Genomic DNA, 17342 nt, shown 5'->3' on the forward strand with positions numbered 1-17342 from the left:
CGGGTGCATAGTGCAATCCCGCTCCAGGATCCGGCGGAAGGCATCAGGGCTCTCAGGCCTGGGACCATATTACGCTCTCAGCTGGGCTTCTGTATTAGCCGGCTGGAGCCGGGAGCCACAGGGCCAGACGTGCAGGCTGCTGAGAAGGCCCCAGTCCGCGGGTGCTTTCGGCCGCTACTGGCAGCCGCATAGACTCAGCAAGGCGCAGGGAAGGTGGGGAGGGCTGGGCTCAGGGCGGGGGCGCAGGATTGACGAGGCCACGGTGGCCAATAGCCGTTCCAGGAGGGAGGGGTGGGCGGGAGCCATCGTTAAAGGGGCGGTGTGACCAGGAGGCCCGGCCTGGATCTGGAGGGAGGAATACCCGGGCGGGAGACTAGGGTACGCGGGGGGAGGGGAGAGGAAAAGGAGGGGACAAAAAATAAATAAATAAAATAAAAGGCTGCTTCTGCGGCCTCAGCGCCCACCGAAATAAACAGAGGAGGCAGCCTGCCACAGCCGCGAGGGAGGAACTCGCGTTGGCCTCCTGGCATTTGCTTGTGCCGAGGACAACGCTCTGTCCTTGTTGGTACGAGCACTCGCTCCGACACTAGCACCCAGGGCGGATCGGCTGGAAGAAGGAGAACCAGAGATCACTTTTTTATTGTTGTTATTGTTTTTCAGCCTAGCCTCACCCTGCTCCCCTCCCCCTCCTCGCCTTCTCCCCTCCCACAGTCCCCCTCCCCTGCTCTTCCCCCGCCCCCTCCTCCGGCCCAACTTAAAGAAAGAGGGAGCGACGCGTCGGTTTCCTTCATCTGGGGGAATTCGTGCCCGCTGCAAGTTTACTACTCCGGCGACGCCAATGCCAAGCTCGGAGGACCAGGAGGGCTAAACCCCGCAGCCTCGGAGCCGAACAATACCGGCAGAGCGCTGAGCGGCGCGGACAAGGCCTCGGGGGAGGGAGCGGCCACCCGAGAGCGCCGCAGACTGGGCGCCTGGCCTCTTCCTCCGGGCTGCCCAGCGCCCCCGCCGAGATCAGGTGGAGCCGCGGGTGCGCTAAGCTCTGGGACTGGCGAAGCTCGCCGCAGTCTTCTGCTTGCTTGCCTGCCGGCGCACAGCCGCTGCCCTGGGGCACCGTGGCCCCGCGGCTGCGGAGACTTCATTCGGCAGGCGCTGCTAATCGCAGCTAGGCTCGGGGTCCGCCAGCAGTGCAAGGCAGCTAGCGAGAGAGTGAGTGCGTGCGTGCGCGCGCGGGGGCGCGCAGGGGTGGGGGCCGCGGCGCAGCGCTCGCCCTCCGGCGGCCCCCCTCTCCTCTGCTCCCCACACCTCCCTCCGCTCCCTCCTCCCGCCCGCCCTCCCCTGCCCTGCCCGCCCGCCCCCGCCGCAGCTCCTTTAATACACTTTGGTTCTGCTCCTGGCTTTGGACTCTTCTCCTCCTCCACCTCCTCCCGCGCCTCCTCCGCCGCCGCCTCCTCTTCCTCTCTGCGCCTTTGCTCCGCGCCCGGCGGCCCGAGGCAGATCCAGGCGGCGGCGGCGGCGGCCGGCTAGCAGCGCGGCTCCCAGGGCCGCAGTCGCCAGTGTTTCCAGCGCCGGCTCACGGAGCTGGGCGTTCGGAGGACGTGCCTTGCCGATCGGGAGAGGGAACCGAGGCGGCAGGGCTCACCAGGGCCGACAGGTCGGCCGGGCGCGCTGGCCATGCTTCTGGACGCGGGGCCGCAGTTCCCGGCCATCGGGGTGGGCAGCTTCGCGCGCCACCACCATCACTCGGCCGCGGCGGCGGCGGCGGCGGCTGCCGAGATGCAGGACCGGGAGCTGAGCCTGGCGGCGGCTCAGAACGGCTTCGTAGACTCAGCCGCGGCGCACATGGGCGCCTTCAAGCTCAACCCCGGAGCGCACGAACTGTCTCCTGGTCAGAGTTCTGCGTTCACGTCGCAAGGTCCAGGCGCATACCCGGGCTCGGCTGCAGCTGCGGCCGCGGCCGCGGCACTGGGGCCCCACGCCGCGCACGTTGGCTCCTATTCCGGGCCTCCCTTTAATTCCACTCGGGACTTCCTGTTCCGCAGCCGCGGCTTTGGGGACTCGGCGCCGGGAGGCGGCCAGCATGGGCTCTTCGGGCCGGGCGCGGGCGGCCTACACCACGCGCACTCGGACGCGCAGGGCCACCTCCTCTTCCCCGGCCTGCCCGAGCAGCACGGGCCGCACGGCTCGCAGAACGTGCTCAACGGGCAAATGCGCCTAGGGCTCCCGGGCGAAGTGTTCGGGCGCTCGGAGCAATACCGCCAAGTGGCCAGCCCGCGGACCGACCCATACTCGGCGGCACAACTCCACAATCAGTACGGCCCAATGAATATGAACATGGGGATGAACATGGCAGCGGCCGCAGCCCACCACCACCACCATCACCACCACCCTGGTGCCTTTTTCCGCTACATGCGGCAGCAGTGCATCAAGCAGGAGCTCATCTGCAAGTGGATTGATCCCGAGCAGCTAAGCAATCCCAAGAAAAGCTGCAACAAAACTTTCAGCACCATGCATGAGCTGGTGACCCACGTCTCCGTGGAGCACGTCGGCGGCCCGGAGCAGAGCAACCACGTCTGCTTCTGGGAGGAGTGTCCACGCGAGGGCAAGCCCTTCAAGGCCAAATACAAACTGGTCAACCACATCCGTGTGCACACCGGCGAGAAACCCTTTCCCTGTCCTTTCCCGGGTTGCGGCAAGGTCTTCGCGCGCTCCGAGAACCTCAAGATCCACAAAAGGACCCACACAGGTAATCGTGGGTCCGGAGTGGGAAGACGCACCTCGAAGAGAAACGCACAGGCTGAGCGCGCGCGCGCGCGTGTGTGTGTGTGTGTGTGTGTGTGTGTGTGTGTGTGTGTGTGTGTTCACGAGCTCTGGGGGCTAATCACCAGCCAGAGACCTGGAAAAGTGCAGGGCAGCGGCTTGTTTTTTTTTTTGGAGGATGGTAGAGTATTATTGGGCTGAGATTTTTCCATGTGTGGAAATTGAACTTTATTTACCAAATATATACTTGGAGTGAAGCCCTGGTGAATTATTTCCATTCTAAATAGAGCGCACAAAATAAAACAATTCTGCTCTAACTAGATGTCCGGGAAACAAGCCTAGCAAGGATTTTGTCATCTTGTCTGAATGAGCTTTTCTGCCCTGAGTGGGTTATCCGTTTTTCAGAGGCTTCTGTTTTCCCATTTCTTTTACTTGGGGTCCAAACGCCCTTCTCGGGACTGTTTCCCATTAAATGGATCTGGTGTGAGCCGAAGCTGTAAAGCGGTTCTCACTTAAAAAGTGTTTTTAAAGCCCATCTCGGGGTGGGTCGCAGGGGACTGGCGGTGGTTTGTCAGCAGTTTGTGAAATTCTCTAACGGGCACCAGAGGGTTTCCCAACTTCGACCCTCGCCGGGGCCAGCAAGAGCCCCAGGCAGTACCGCCCCGCAGGGCGATAGCGTGAGAAGAGAGACGCAAAAGAACGCGCCTCCCGTCTCATAGATTATTCATCTAGGACCAGGTCTCAGCCAAAATCGCAAAGGACGATTTCCTAAAAGAAAGCCAAATGTTTTAGCAACTTCCCTCGTCAATATTTACTCCGAAGTGGGGATGAGCCAGAGGCCTATTGTTCTCTTTTGGGAAGGGAGGGAGCCGAGGTGCGAGACAAGCTTTTAACAAGGTTTAAAATTTGAGAATTTTATTTGCATGAAATGCCCTGTGTCTGAGCGGTTGTCTTTTAAAAAACAGTTTAGGTGCTAATGGAATTTAATGTTAACTGGTCCCCTTTCCAAGTGGAACGACGTTTGAGTTCTCACACCTCTAAATGGCTCCAAGCATTTGGAATCCTGGCAACAGGATGCAGGAACCGCCAGCAAATTAAACATGGAGATTTTGAAAGGTTTTCCTGACTCCAACCCCCAACCCCTCAACTTGTACTAGGAGCTGTAATCATTAAAAGGCTACTTTATCACTAATGTTTAAATCCCTCTCCCCATGAGAGAGAGAGAGAGAGAGAGAGAGAGAGAGAGAGAGAGAGAGAGAGAGAAGCATTTATACTAGAATTATGGTTAACTCAATTTGCAGAATTTTGGATGAAAAATACTGGCTCAGTCTCTCTACAGCCCAGTCTCCAAACGACGCACAGCATCTCCAAATGTGATTGCCTACTGGCCCCAAAGAGAAAGCGACAGCAGCCCAGCCGCCTGTGTGATTTTGATAATGCCCCAAATATTTTGTCAAAATAACAGCTTCTCGATGGCTAGACCAACTTGTTAGGGAGTTGGGGATCCAAAAAGCTCTGTGGAAAGGCGAACAGGGCCAGGAGCGCCCCAAAATTAGTTGGAATTTGTGAAGGGAAGTAAATTACGAAATAAATGATGGAATCTGTTAGTTGATTCTACTTAGGGGGATCCAATCTGTTTCAGAGACTCAGCCCTCTCTCGTCCCTCTGCCCTTTACTCTGTACCCTGGCAGCCTTGGTGAGGACTTTGGGGTCCTGGGTGTCCGTAAGCAAGCGCCCTGTTTGCTGTCCACAGGGGAGAAACCTTTCCAGTGTGAGTTCGAGGGCTGTGACCGGCGCTTCGCCAACAGCAGCGACAGGAAGAAGCACATGCATGTCCACACCTCAGATAAGCCCTATCTCTGCAAGATGTGCGACAAGTCCTACACGCACCCTAGCTCGTTGCGGAAGCACATGAAGGTACCACCGCGGTAGCCGGGAGGGCTAGGCCGACCTCGAGCACCAGCTCCCGGCGGGCCTGGGAGGGTACCCAGGGCCCGAGGGACACTCCTGGGATGCTCCTGGCTCAGGGACCCGGCCTCACAGCAGCTGCACTCACACCCAGTCCCCTCTGGTCCCCGCTCCCGGCTTTTGTCTTGCAGGTCCATGAGTCCTCCCCTCAGGGCTCCGAGTCCTCCCCGGCTGCCAGCTCTGGCTACGAGTCATCCACGCCCCCGGGGTTGGTGTCCCCCAGCGCAGAGCCGCAAAGCAGCTCCAACCTGTCCCCGGCGGCGGCGGCGGCGGCGGCAGCTGCGGCGGCGGCAGCCGCGGTGTCCGCAGTGCACCGAGGCGCGGGCTCTGGCAGCAGCGGCTCGGGAGGCGGCTCGGCCACCGGCAGCGGCGGGGGCGGCGGGGCGGGCGGCGGGGGCGGCGGCAGCTCTGGAGGGGGCAGCGGGACAGCCGGAGGCCATAGCGGCCTCTCCTCCAACTTCAATGAATGGTACGTGTGAGGGGCCAGGCCTTTCTCCGTTCCCTGTTATCCCCTCCACCACAGCCCTCCCAAACCCACCGAGGGCACCTTAGGATCATGTTGTTAAAATCATGAATCTGATTTTTATGGTGATGAAAAGGATTTTACCAGCAGAAGGATTTTTAAAAGTTTTTTTTTTTTTTTTTTTTTTAAAACAAGGCATGAAAAGCAAAATCTCTCTGTGTGTCTCTGAAACTGAAAACATAAAATAAAATAAAAATTTTAAGAAAGTAAACTCCACAAAAATATCGAGCCAAACTTCCCTAGCAAGCCCCAGCCCACTGTCCTTCGCACATGCTTCCCAGACCTTTGACCAACTGTACATAGCCATAGCGGGCTCCTTCCTTTTCCATGGTGACTTTAATGGCTTATTGGTGGATAGAAGTTTGTCCATTTGTAAACTCCAGATTGCTTTCCTTCCCGCCTTTCTTCCCACCCCCTTCCCCAAGTGATGGGCCTTTTCTTTTCCTATTAGTTTACCCGGTTTCTTTTTTAAGTAATGTGGAAGAAAATGGTTTATTTTGTATTGTGGTATTAAATATTGTGTTCCTTTTAATGAGGCAACTTGATTGTAAACTTCATGCAACTATAGACTGGAAAAAATGAGCCGTGCCAAAGTCTCCCTTCTGTTTCTTCAACACCAACTCATAGCACACATCACCACCACCACCAACGCTTGTGAATGTATTTTTCTGTTAGCTGGGTTTACATGTGATGTTTCAGTGCTTTTGCGAGTTTGATTTGTTAGTTGTTGTCTGAAAGATGGGGGGTGGGGGTGGGAGTAAACGTTGTGCCCTTAGCTTTTTCCGTAATAACACCCTTCTGTAAATATCCGTTGCCATATTTATCCATTTGTAATTAAATTATGGTATTAACTTGCTACAGAGGAAACAATATTTATAAAGAATGTTTCTTAACTATAAATATGTACAATTGTGGGCATAAACTGTTTCAGATTTTTTATTTGAAGGTTTAAGTGGTTTGATCATTTCTTGTGATGTTTTGAGAGTAATGCATACAGAAATATAATAAAATGTGTTGAAAATGCATGAACATACTTTCTTTTTCTTAGCAAAGTTATTGAAGAGAATGGGAAGGAGGCAGCTTGAGGCATGGCATGTGCATGGATTGGGGGTGTGGGGGAGTACCACCTTGCATTCTTTGGAGGAAGGTCTATTTATGCGTGGAGAATGGGCCAAACTGCCCCTTTGGCAGAAAGTCTCAAAATTATTTTCTACATCCCTTTGATTGGTGGCTGAGAATGAATTAAATTTTTGGAAAGCCCCTGTGAGGAATGGCGGCAGGAACCTTGAGAGTGTCTAATGGCTCCATTATCTAAGGGAATGCCTTTCTTTCAGCTATTTGGGCTGGCTTTAAAAGCACTAAACATTTCCTTATTCTTTGTTTTCCTTCCCTACCCTGCCCCCTTCTCTCTCCCTCCCTCTGAAAAGCTGAGGTACAGTTATTTTTAATTGCACATTTAAAACTGAGCTGAGTACTTTGTTTTTGAACTTGGCCCAGTGATTATAGTTTAAAGGGGTTCCTTTCCACCACGACTTTTTTTTTTCCTTGATATTTTAAGCAGAGCTTGCTCAATAAATAAATGCTGTTTATCTTAAGCAGCCCTGCAATAATAATTGTGTTCAGGAGAAAGTAATACATGAAATATGTTTAATTTGTGTGTGTGCTACCATAGATAGGGAAGCATCCACTATGCGGTCTCAAAGGAAAGAGCAGCTTTGTAACAACGCAGCAAGATAAAACAGGGAAAATATAAAGGCTGATATTGCCAGGTGAAGTAGTGTTTTCTGGACCATCGTGCTCTCTGCCCCCACAGGAGCTGGTGTGAGTTTTCAAGCAAGATGCTGTAAAGAAAGAAAACAAAAATAATTTTAGTAATAAAAGGGTACAGATGGGGGAGATTATTTTTCAATTCCTGAACCTTCAAGACCTCTCCCTCCCACTGGGTTTCCTTGTACCTCTGAGAGGCCCTAAGCGATGGAGAGCTGCCCCCCCCCCCCCCGGGCCCCCAGGGAGAAGATCCGGGTGGTAGCTGAGGTCCCAACAGTTCACGGATGGGCTAGGGACGCCTAGGGCTAGCTGAGTCACTGCAAATGGCGCAGGAGATTGCAATGCCTTCCGCCATTCTCCTTGCTCTGGGCTGAGCTACCGGGTCAGGCTTGACAGCCCCGAGGGGCATTTGGGAACAGGACAACGCTGACCTCCCACAGGCCACACTACCTGTTCAGGGGCCAGCTGAGCACACTCCATCCAGCCTGACGTGTGTGTGTGTGTGTGTGTGTGTGCGCGCGCGCGCGCCTGCTTGTGATACTCAGAGTGACAAGTGCCAGGCTCGCTCGCCTTCCCCAGCGGCCCTAGAGCTGCCTGAGCGCCAACTTCTGAAGCAATCAAACCCCTATTAAAGTCAAATTTATAACCCCTAATAATATTAGGCAAAATTATTAAAATAATTGGCATATGTTACTGGGCCTTGGGAGAGTTCATTGAACAATTATAAGCTGTGAGAAAAATCGTTTAGGGTTTTGTGGAGCCCTCACCCCTAGGAGAGTGAGGATTCAGATTAAATATTCATTTCGTGGGCAAGAAGGGAATGGTCCTATTTCCAACCTTTTCATGGGGATGGTGGTGGTGGAAAATAATAGTTTTGAGCTACCCCAAATCTTAAAACAAACAAACAAAAAAGACTCGAGGGGCAACTTTAGCACCAACCTAAGGCCTTGAGCTTTTCTTGTTTTCAGGAAGTTGGGAGCAAAATGAATGCTCTCACAGAGCCAAGATAGTGCAATTGTTTTCCAAAGCTATGGGAGAACTTGTTTTAAGTCTGGGGCGCTGTTGCTAATTTTCAGTAGAAAATACAACGTGTAGGGGCTAGGCTAGGAAGATCATCGCCAGAAAGTGCTTTTCTAGTCCACCCTAGAAGAGATGGAACCCCTAGGAAAGGCTTCCTAGCAAAATGGCCTCTAGCCCCTTGTCTTGTGCCTCTCGCCTCCAGGCTTTGTCCAAAGGAGTCGTCAACCCGACGGCTTGGCCCAGTTTCCCTCAAATTTCCGGAGTCGAAAGAGAAAGAGGGACGTAGCATGCGTGTAAAGAGTGCCGAAGAAGCCAGAATCGCTCTACTTAAAGGGTACAGCAGTCTGGCACCTGGGCCCGAGAGCCTGGGAGTGATGGGGTTGGGATGGGGGCGTGTGAGTGGAGGTGCGGTAGGCCTCCCACTCTCCCCTCACACCAATTCTAAAAGGACCTGAATGCTAATCCGCACTTGCCTTGACTTCAGGGCCTCCTAGCTGGAGCGGGTCCTAGCCTCCCTCAGGCCCCCAGAGCTGCGCTGTGATCTCTGCGGCCGCGTCGGGAAGACTGGTCTCTGCCTGCCACGGCCGTCAACTTGAACTTCAACGAGCCGAAGCCCGCTCCTTCTCGTTCAACTCCCTCCACATCGAATAAGTCCCCTCTCACCACGAGATTCCCTTTATCCAGAGGCAGCTGGAGCTCCCTCGGGAGGCCCATCATTATTATTATTAATTATCGTGATCCTCGCTGCATTATTAATGGTCACAAGGATAACGGGCTTGGGTATCAGTTTCTCCCAGTTGAGTGATGTCCTCCGAAGTCCCCGGCGGGGAGGAGGTTATTCCCAGCCTAGAGGCCCCGTGAGTTCTAGCGGTAAGGGCCAGGGGAGGCTTCCAGAGTCCGAACACCACGGGACTCCACCAGTACCAGTACACCATCCCTAGCTTCCCCGGGGCCCCTTTCCTCTCCTCACGGCCGGCACCTTCGCCCTTCCTCCACCCCACCCCCTATCCCCTTTGTCTCTTTTTCAGACGGATGTTTTCAGTCTCAAGTGGTTTTTTTTCTTCCGTACAAAACCCTGAGATCAAGGGCAGATCACAGGCTGGACCGGGGGCTCGGGTTTCTCCAGGCTCTGTGCTGTTCGCCAGCATCGCTGTGTTCGGCTGGGAAGGCCTAGGCGGGTTGGTAGGACTAGGGGGAAGTGTGTCCCAGTATGTTCTGGTGAGCACAGGAACCTACAGACATGCCGAGATTTACCAAGTATACACTCGAGACTCAGATCCTTCTCTCTCCCAAATTATGTCACAGAAATAATTCAAGGGGCAGTAGGTTCACTTCCAAAGGTTAAGAAATAAAGGCCTCAGAATAACAACTCACCAAGAATTGGTTGAACTATGGATGGGCTTTTAATTAAAAAAAAAATGTTGAAATAAGCATGTGCGTAGAAAGCTCCTCTCAGGATCCAAAGTAGGAGTTCAATAAATACTTGAGGGTTGATTATGGTCTGATACCCTAGAAGTTTGCAGCTCCAAGTGCTATGCTACCCCAGCAGCAAGGCCAAAATGAAGTTTCTATTTTTAACTGGCAGCTCAAAACCAAGACGATAGAAGTGTCTTTCCTCCTCTCTCCCCAGAACCTCCTGTCACAACTTATTGTTGCTGGGGTTTGTGTGTGTGTGTGTGTGTGTGTGTGTGTGTGTGTGAGAGAGAGAGAGAGAGAGAGAGAGAGAGGGAGAGAGAGAGAGAGAATCTAGATCTTTCTAGACTAGATAGAGTAGTCAAGTATCAGAAAATCTCAAGCCCCATCCCGCTGGGTCCCTGAGGCAATAAAGCCAGCCAGGAAGATAGGAGTAGCTTCTAACAAATGAGGCCACCTGTAAAGCTGACTAGGGTAGCCCAGTGTCTGAGTTCAGGGTCAAGGCGGAGTGGCGATGGGGGGTGGGGAGGGCGACCAGGGACAGAAAGACCCTAGCCCCTGAATGGCCACTGCGGAAACCCTTGGTAGGGGAAGTCCGGGCCAGGATACTCACCAGGGACCGTGCTGCCCTGCCCCTACAAGGACAAGATGATAACTTCGGGCACTGGGGTCACTGTGCAGCCCCTCCCTCCCCCCTTTTCCCTCTTCCTTCCTTCCTTCCTTTCTTCCTTCCTTCCTTCCTTCCTTCCTTCCTTCCTTCCTTCCTTCCTTCCTTCCTTCCTTCCTTCCTCTCTCTCTCTCTCTCTCTCTCTCTCTCTCTCTCTCTTTCTTTCTTTCCTTCTTTTTCAGGGCAGAGGAGCTTAACGTTGAAGAGGTAACACCTGGCCTCTCCTCCCTTCTCCCTGTCGCCCTGTTGGGGTCCAGCGTCCCTCCAGCCCCACCTGGTTGGCACAGCCGTCAGGCAGGGGTTGCTGGAGTTCCTTTACTCACTCTGCCAGGCACTCCCATGCCAGTCCACATCGTCCACTCACATATGCTCACCTCCTGTGGTTTCCGAATCTCTCCACCACCAGCTCACCCACGGGTGGGAAGAAGTTGAAGCTGGGATGCGCGAGTGGGTGGCAAAGGACCAGCAAGTGGCTATTCACATTCCCCTCACCACTTTCTGTCCTCCTCAGTGGGGGCCAGGCCTGCTCTGCACTCACCTAGTGTAGCTTTGGAGGGTTCACTGCCTGGCCTTAGAGGTGAGGCCCATATCTTGTGTCTTGAGTCTAGAGATGGGGACGGTGGTGGGTAGGGTAGGGTGGGAGACTACTGCAGTTGGCATCCCTAGGTTTCCATCCCCAAATACGGGGATGGGGCAGATTGTGCCCACCTGCTCTCTGTCTCTGTCTGTCTGTGTCCCCCCCCCCCCCCCGTGTGTGTGTGTGTGTGTGTGTGTGTGTGTGTGTGTGTGTGTGTGTTGGGAGGGGGCAGTGGTCCTTCTGTCATTTCTGGAGTGGAGTGCTAAGTACCCCGCCTCGTAACCGTTGCTTCGATCTCTTCTTCCCCCTACCCTCAGGTTTTCATTTTCCCAGAGGCTCAGTCAGCGACCTTGGGCAGCGGAATAGAGCAGTGTCGCTAGGGAAGGAGGCAGGTGGGGGTGAAAAGAACATAAGAACATCAGAGAGAACCATCGAAATCGCGGCTTCTCCAGTTGTCTCTCCGAGCTGCTTCTCCAAGGCCGGCAGGGGCCTGGAATACTCCTGACCCCGTACAACTCCAAGTGGACACTGACTTCCCTTTGGCGGCAGCATTTCCTACGAAAACCAAAACCTGCTGCGGTGCAAGCAAAACCCCTGCCCCAGAGCCGAGAGTCTTGCCGCAGAAGCACTGGTGCACACCGCACTGAATTTTTTGCTTTGTTTTGTCCCCTGGGCCCACTGGGCCCACAGCGGTTAGTGTGGTTTCCCGAAACTGGAGTCGGCTGGTTCGGTGTGTCCACTCTTCCCAGCCCCCACTTTCCTAGTCTGCTGGCCTCTCCAGCCCCCGCCACTCTCCGCACGCCTGTGAATGGGGGATTTAATGAGCGCGGTGCGGAGCTGGCTGGCGGTTCTGAGGATGCTCTGACCTGTAGGGAGGGCGCGAAAGGTCAAGCTCACGCAGGGCCGGACTCGGGCTCCTCCCTGGCCCACGCTGCTAGGATATTGATCCTGGGAGAAAGATAAACAGAAGAGCTGGACATTCGGTCATGAATACTAATGAGCCAGGGTAGAGGTTTTAATCGCCGTGGACTTCCTTTTTCCAGTTAATCTTTATTGCAAACTTCTCTGGAGTCAGCCTTCGTTTGTGTACTCCCTTCTTTCCTTACAGTTTCGTGTGAAATGCTCAGGCGAAAGACCTGTGTCAACTTTGCTTTTTCGCCTCCCAGTGTCCCTAGGAGCCACAAGAGTCGCCAAGAACAGTCCGTGTTCTCAGCGTGGCTCTGCTCACTAATTCTGGAAATGTAGGGGATCCTATAAAATAAATTGTTTCAATGTGGTTTTGGTGAGCCTGCTTCCTAACTTCCTCAGCCTTTTTGTTTCGAAGACTTCGTTCGTCCTTGTCCTTAAACTTCCCCTTGACATCTTTTCTCTGAGCACCTAGCTTCTTCCGAGAGCCCCTACTCCGAACCGGTGCGTTTCGATCCCCCCACATGGTCTCATTTCTCAAAACTGTGGGCTTTGGCACCGGCCCCACCAACCGCAGTGCCGGAGTTTCCCTACGGAGCACTGAGTCTAGGCTAACTCACCAGCTCACATGAATTTAGTATTTTCTTTGGTACCTGTAAGCAACACAGGAGCCTAGGGGAATTTCAGAGGGACGTCTGCCTCCTCCGATGTTCTTGATATGTATATGATAATTTAGTCGTAACTGTCTTTTTTAAAACATAAAGCCATTTTAACCACTCCAATCCTTCCAAATTGTATTAATAGATGAGGAATCTCATAAAACAGTTTGACTGTGTCATTAGGATGGTAAAAAAAAATATGCAAACCCATTTCTGGGACAGGCTATATAAAAGTGTGTTGAAACCTATACTAGGAAAAAAACAACTGTGCTAGAATAATTTTCAGCATACTCCTAATTCTTAAAGTTTTGGAAAAATGAATCTGTATTTCATATCATTTGCAATACATCCCAGCATCATGGTCCCCGAGGATTTTATTTCACTTACACTTTTCAGTCCAAACTTTTTTTTTTTCTTCTCACAGTGATTTATTATGTAGGTAATTTTAGGGGATACAGTTTACAGCTTGAATTATTAGACTGAACACCTCTGGCTGACACTAAGACGCCTTTTTTTTTTTTCTTTCTTCTGCCTGCAGCTGTGAGTCACAACTCCATTTTCATACCCAACCGCTGCACATTCCTTCACAATGTATACTTCCTTCTTGCAAAGATCAAACATTCTTTGGTCAAAGTGTTTATTTTAAAATACAGGAAAATTAAAACTAAACACAGCCCTACTGTAAAACCCCCCAAATGTATCATATTTTCCTTCTCTTGAGCCCACACAAAAAAGTAACAAATTGCACCAGTATCTGGAATCAGATTTTGAATTGAAGCACAGTCACAGAAAGACAGAATTTTTGTTTTTTATTATTGGAGCATGCCAGAAAGCCTCCCACTTTTGTTCATGATTGGATTCTGGTTTGGATGTCTTTAGGCTTTATTATTATTTTTTAAAATCACAAGCCAGAAAATAACAATATATTATTAAGAAGATGCTGACAAACCTCTGTTTTATTCACCAGCCTACATATGCCTCATTCCTAGTTCCTTTCCTTCTTAGTCTTTCCTTTTAATTGTATCTTCCATTACACAACTTTAAGGGGAGAAGTATATTTTGAAATATTTGCCAAATGGAAAACAAAAGGTCTCTCAGTGACTCAAAAACAAGCCCCCAATTTCCACATATCTCTGTAGGTCTCTGAGGTTGTATGTTTCCTTTCCTTTCAAACTATGGTGACAAATTACAAGAGGGGATCACTCTTTCTCAGCATTCAAATCCCACAAAGTGAGTTTTACCTGCAGGTTTTGATGGACACAACAGCTCCCCTGTAGCTCTCTCTCTCTATCTAATCTTTAAGCTCCTGTATATTCCCCAGTGAAACAGGCTCAGACCTCAGCCACCTCCTCTCTGGAGCAATTTACTGGGCTTCTTCAACCACACACTTTTTTAACGGTGCAGAAATTGTTAGGCTGTTTTTAATCAAGTTTGGAAGCTGAATCTTTTCCCTCTGAAGACTGTGCCCAGGGGTGGATGCGGCTGAATGTCAGGCTGTGCCGGCAGTGGGCTTGGCCACCCGTTTTTCAAACACAGTAGCAGAGAATGGCATTGAAGTAATCCTGTGTGGCAGAAATGCTTAAAACATATTGATCTCTCTTGCTTCCCTTACCTCTAAGCTGAAAGGCAGAAGAAACCAAAAAGGAAATTTGAAATGACATTCATTTACTCACTGGAGGCAGACCAAGATATGTAAATGTTTTGAAAATACATTTTCCAAAATCTTTCAAATTAGATGCTGCTTAGGATGAATGGCAATAAAGTTTTCCAATATTTTTTTGGCTAGAAACTTTTCAGATATCAGTAATAATAAACTGATAATTAAAAAACTCACTTCTAGGAAAAATGGAAAAGTTAATAGAAAAATCTGTTTATTTGTTCTTTTTATTCTTTAACTGGAGACAAATTATAATGCATATTTTTTGTTTTGTTTTGTTTTTAAACTGTAGAGAAGTAAGTAGAAATACTTAGTGTTCATATCCTACCTAAGGTTCTTTTCAAGTGTGGAGAGTTGAAGATTTTTAAGATTAAACATAACACAGAATCAGATTATAGTATACCTTTAAGACAGGGTTCTTCCTTTGCTGAGTTTTCAAATGTTCTGTTTAGTAAATATTTGCTTATTTGAACAATCTCTTCAAATTAAAATATATTGAATATGCACTCATTCCCTCACAACAACAACAACAACAAAACCCTTCACTTCAGGCCCCCAAAAATATTTTTAAAGTTGTAAATTACAGACTCAAAAAAAAAGTCCTCTCACATTTGATGTGTGTGTGTGTGTGTGTGTGTGTGTGTGTAATTCTTACCTGAAAGCATCTACTCTTTTGTCAAACTTATACACTTGAGAAACTAATTTTATGATATGCAATTTGGGGTTTCATATTTCATTTCCATTTTTGAAATCCAAATAAAATTGCTTTTAAAATTAGATTTGGTCGGGTGGTGATTGCACTCGCCTTTAATCCCAGCACTCAGGAGGCAGAGGCAGGCAGATCTCTGTGAATTCAAAGCCAGCCTGGCCTACAAAGTAAGCTCTGGGACAGTCAGGGCTGTTACACAGAAAAATCCTGTCTTGACCTTCCGCCCAACAACAACAACAACAAAGAAAAAAAAAAAAGAAAAAAAGAAAAGCAAAACAAAACAAAACAACAACAGCAAAAAAACTAGATTTGGATACAGAGGAGATGTCAGTAAAAAGTCTTAAAGTATTAAATATATTTCAGCTACCATGCAACACACACACACACACACACACACACACACACACACACACACTCCTTTCTTGAGAAAATGTTTCAAATTAAGAGAGCAGTTACATCAACCATATGACTTCAGATTACCTTTTGGAAGATTCTAACAGCTATTTTTTATAAAAGTAGCAAAAGTTTTAAATCCTCATGCAATAATTTATTAATTCAGAAATATAACAAATGAAATATATTGTTGGACAAAATATTACCTCATCTATTTTTAATATAGACTATATAGAGGATGATATTGTAATTTATGTCAGTTTTCTTTTTTGTATAATCAAGCTCACTAACAATCTATCATTCTCTTGTGTTCTCTACAATCTTGCACCTAAAAACCGAATATTGGGTACGCGGGTTGGAAACCACATCGAGTGGCTTTCTGCAGAAGCAAGGGATGCTTGCTCATCACTGGCAGATGCCACTTTGGCTGTCTTTTTTACTGAGCAATTTCAGAGCGAAATTAGCCTCATCATTTGCCTCTTTTTTTCCCCCTTAGGATTTGAAGTATAAGAGGCTGTAGCTCTGTCTCATAGCAGGAATGCCACCCATTTCTGTGCTTCAAGTCTCACTCTGTATTAAAAATGCTGTAAAAACAAGTTTTAAACTCATTTTTAAGAGAGCATTTCCCATTCAGTGCTTCCTTTCCCGCTGCCAGGCAGCGCTGCTCCCCGACCTCTCTACTGGAACCCTTGCTTTCGATTTCCTTGTTTCACACATTTCCCTAAAGAACCCGGATCTTTGTGCTGTTTAATTCAGCTTTTAAAATGCTGTATTTCTGCCCTGGGTCCTTCTCCGAAAGAAATTGTTATCGAAAGTGGATCAGATTTGTTCCAACTGTGGGATCTGGACCAATATTCGCATGACACAAATCTTTTAAAATTTGGGGCTTTTTTGGTCAAAGAAACTGTCAAGTTTGTAATGTATTTTCAAGGAAAGCAGGGCTACTTGCATTTTCATAAAAAACAAAAAGTCGCGATTCCTCCCGGCCTAAACTTTCCTTTAGTATTATTTTTAGTTTGTGTATCATTACCTAACTGGTACGTGTTCTTCTGTCTAGCTCTTGATGATCTAGTTGAGTCCTAGACATTGTGCCAAGAAGAGTATTTGAAGCAGATAAGTGCGTATAATACAAATGCGTTTTGTTAGACCTGATGGATGCCATTTTTCTTCTAATAGGTTTGTAGCAAACTAACACAATAACACAATGTATTCCTTTTCAAGGTACATTGTCGAAACAGGTCTATTAAGAGCGCGTTGAGCTATTTCTCGCTTCTATTGAACAGTCTGTTGCTCAAACACAACAGCCAACAAACGCCAGCTGCCTCAACAAAAGTAGAAACCTAACCCTTTTATGTAATGTTTTAGCAGAAAGGGTAGCTCTGTTTAATTAAAAACATTGATGGTCCAGTGAAACAATGGAAACTCAAGTTCAAGTGGTGTTCTATTGATTTAAGATGAGTTTTACTAGCAATGGGTATAATTCATTTTTCCCCCAGCTCTCTCTTGTGTGAAGGGGGTTCCTTCTTGGGACATTATTTGGGTGAATAGAAAAAGACAGAGATGGCTATTGCTTTAGAAACCTGATTAACGAACGTTGCTTTGAGGGTAAGGTGTTTAATTTATAAGCGCACCCCATATTTTTTGTCAGTTTATTCGCGGCAGGGAAGCTTTGAAAGTGGCTCCTCTCAGCAGGTTAAAAAGTGAAGTCTGCGTCCTGGCATTTACATGTCTTTGTTATTGTGTCAAGCAAGTTGTTGAAAACTGCATGCTCAGAATACTAAGGTTGGGCAGCTAGAGAGGCGTGTGTGTGTGTGTGTGTGTGTGTGTGTGTGTGTGTGTGTGTGTGTGCGCTCGCGTGCGCGCACGTGCGCCCCTGGGCGCAGGACAGTGCGTTGGAGAACAATTATTTTCATCAGCGGCGGGTAGCGGGTGGCCGACTGCTTCTCTGTGCTAACCGACGGCTTCCGGGCTTTCAACTCTGGAAGTGAAGCAGGTCGGAGTCCTCCTCCACACGCCCTTCTTGGGAGCACAGGAGCCTGGGGCGGAGAGCCCGGCTCGGTGGAGGGCCCTAGCCTGTCCACGGCCAGGGGCATTCGAGGACCGAAAGGTTCTGGTCTGGGTTCGGCGCACCTGAGCCGCGCAGCGAGGGTCGGGGCGCGCCCAGGCTGCGGTTTGGCTGGAGGTGGGTGGGGCAGGTGCGAGCCTTCCAGCGGCCCGCGGAGGCCGGGCCGCCCTGCCTCGCCAGGAGGGCACCGCGCGCTCTTCCCTCACACTGCCGCTCTTCGCCGCTGCGGGACCCCAGGGGATGTAACGGACCCGAGAGAAA

The 17342-nt window shown here is 49.8% G+C and overlaps 1 protein-coding gene across 1 annotated transcript; it reads left to right on the plus strand.

The window, feature by feature from the left end:
• The first annotated feature begins 1319 nt into the window (after window positions 1-1319).
• Zic2 (Zic family member 2) lies at window positions 1320-6273 on the plus strand. Its single transcript, XM_036199841.1, has 3 exons — window positions 1320-2743; window positions 4511-4674; window positions 4857-6273. Exons 1-3 carry the CDS (start codon window positions 1672-1674, stop codon window positions 5202-5204), a joined length of 1584 nt encoding a protein of 527 aa, XP_036055734.1. The 5' UTR covers window positions 1320-1671; the 3' UTR covers window positions 5205-6273.
• The last annotated feature ends 11069 nt before the right edge of the window (window positions 6274-17342 follow it).

The sequence above is a fragment of the Onychomys torridus genome, chromosome 9, assembly GCF_903995425.1.
Source record: "Onychomys torridus chromosome 9, mOncTor1.1, whole genome shotgun sequence".
Classification (NCBI taxonomy): Eukaryota; Metazoa; Chordata; class Mammalia; order Rodentia; family Cricetidae; genus Onychomys; species Onychomys torridus.

Coding starts and splice junctions, on each gene's coding strand:
- Zic2 (XM_036199841.1), top strand. CDS start 1,672: ATGCTTCTGGACGCGGGGCCGCAGTTCCCGGCCATCGGGGTGGGCAGC. Junction 2,744..4,510: donor CCACAAAAGGACCCACACAG/GTAATCGTGGGT, acceptor TGCTGTCCACAG/GGGAGAAACCTTTCCAGTGT. Junction 4,675..4,856: donor CGTTGCGGAAGCACATGAAG/GTACCACCGCGG, acceptor TTTGTCTTGCAG/GTCCATGAGTCCTCCCCTCA.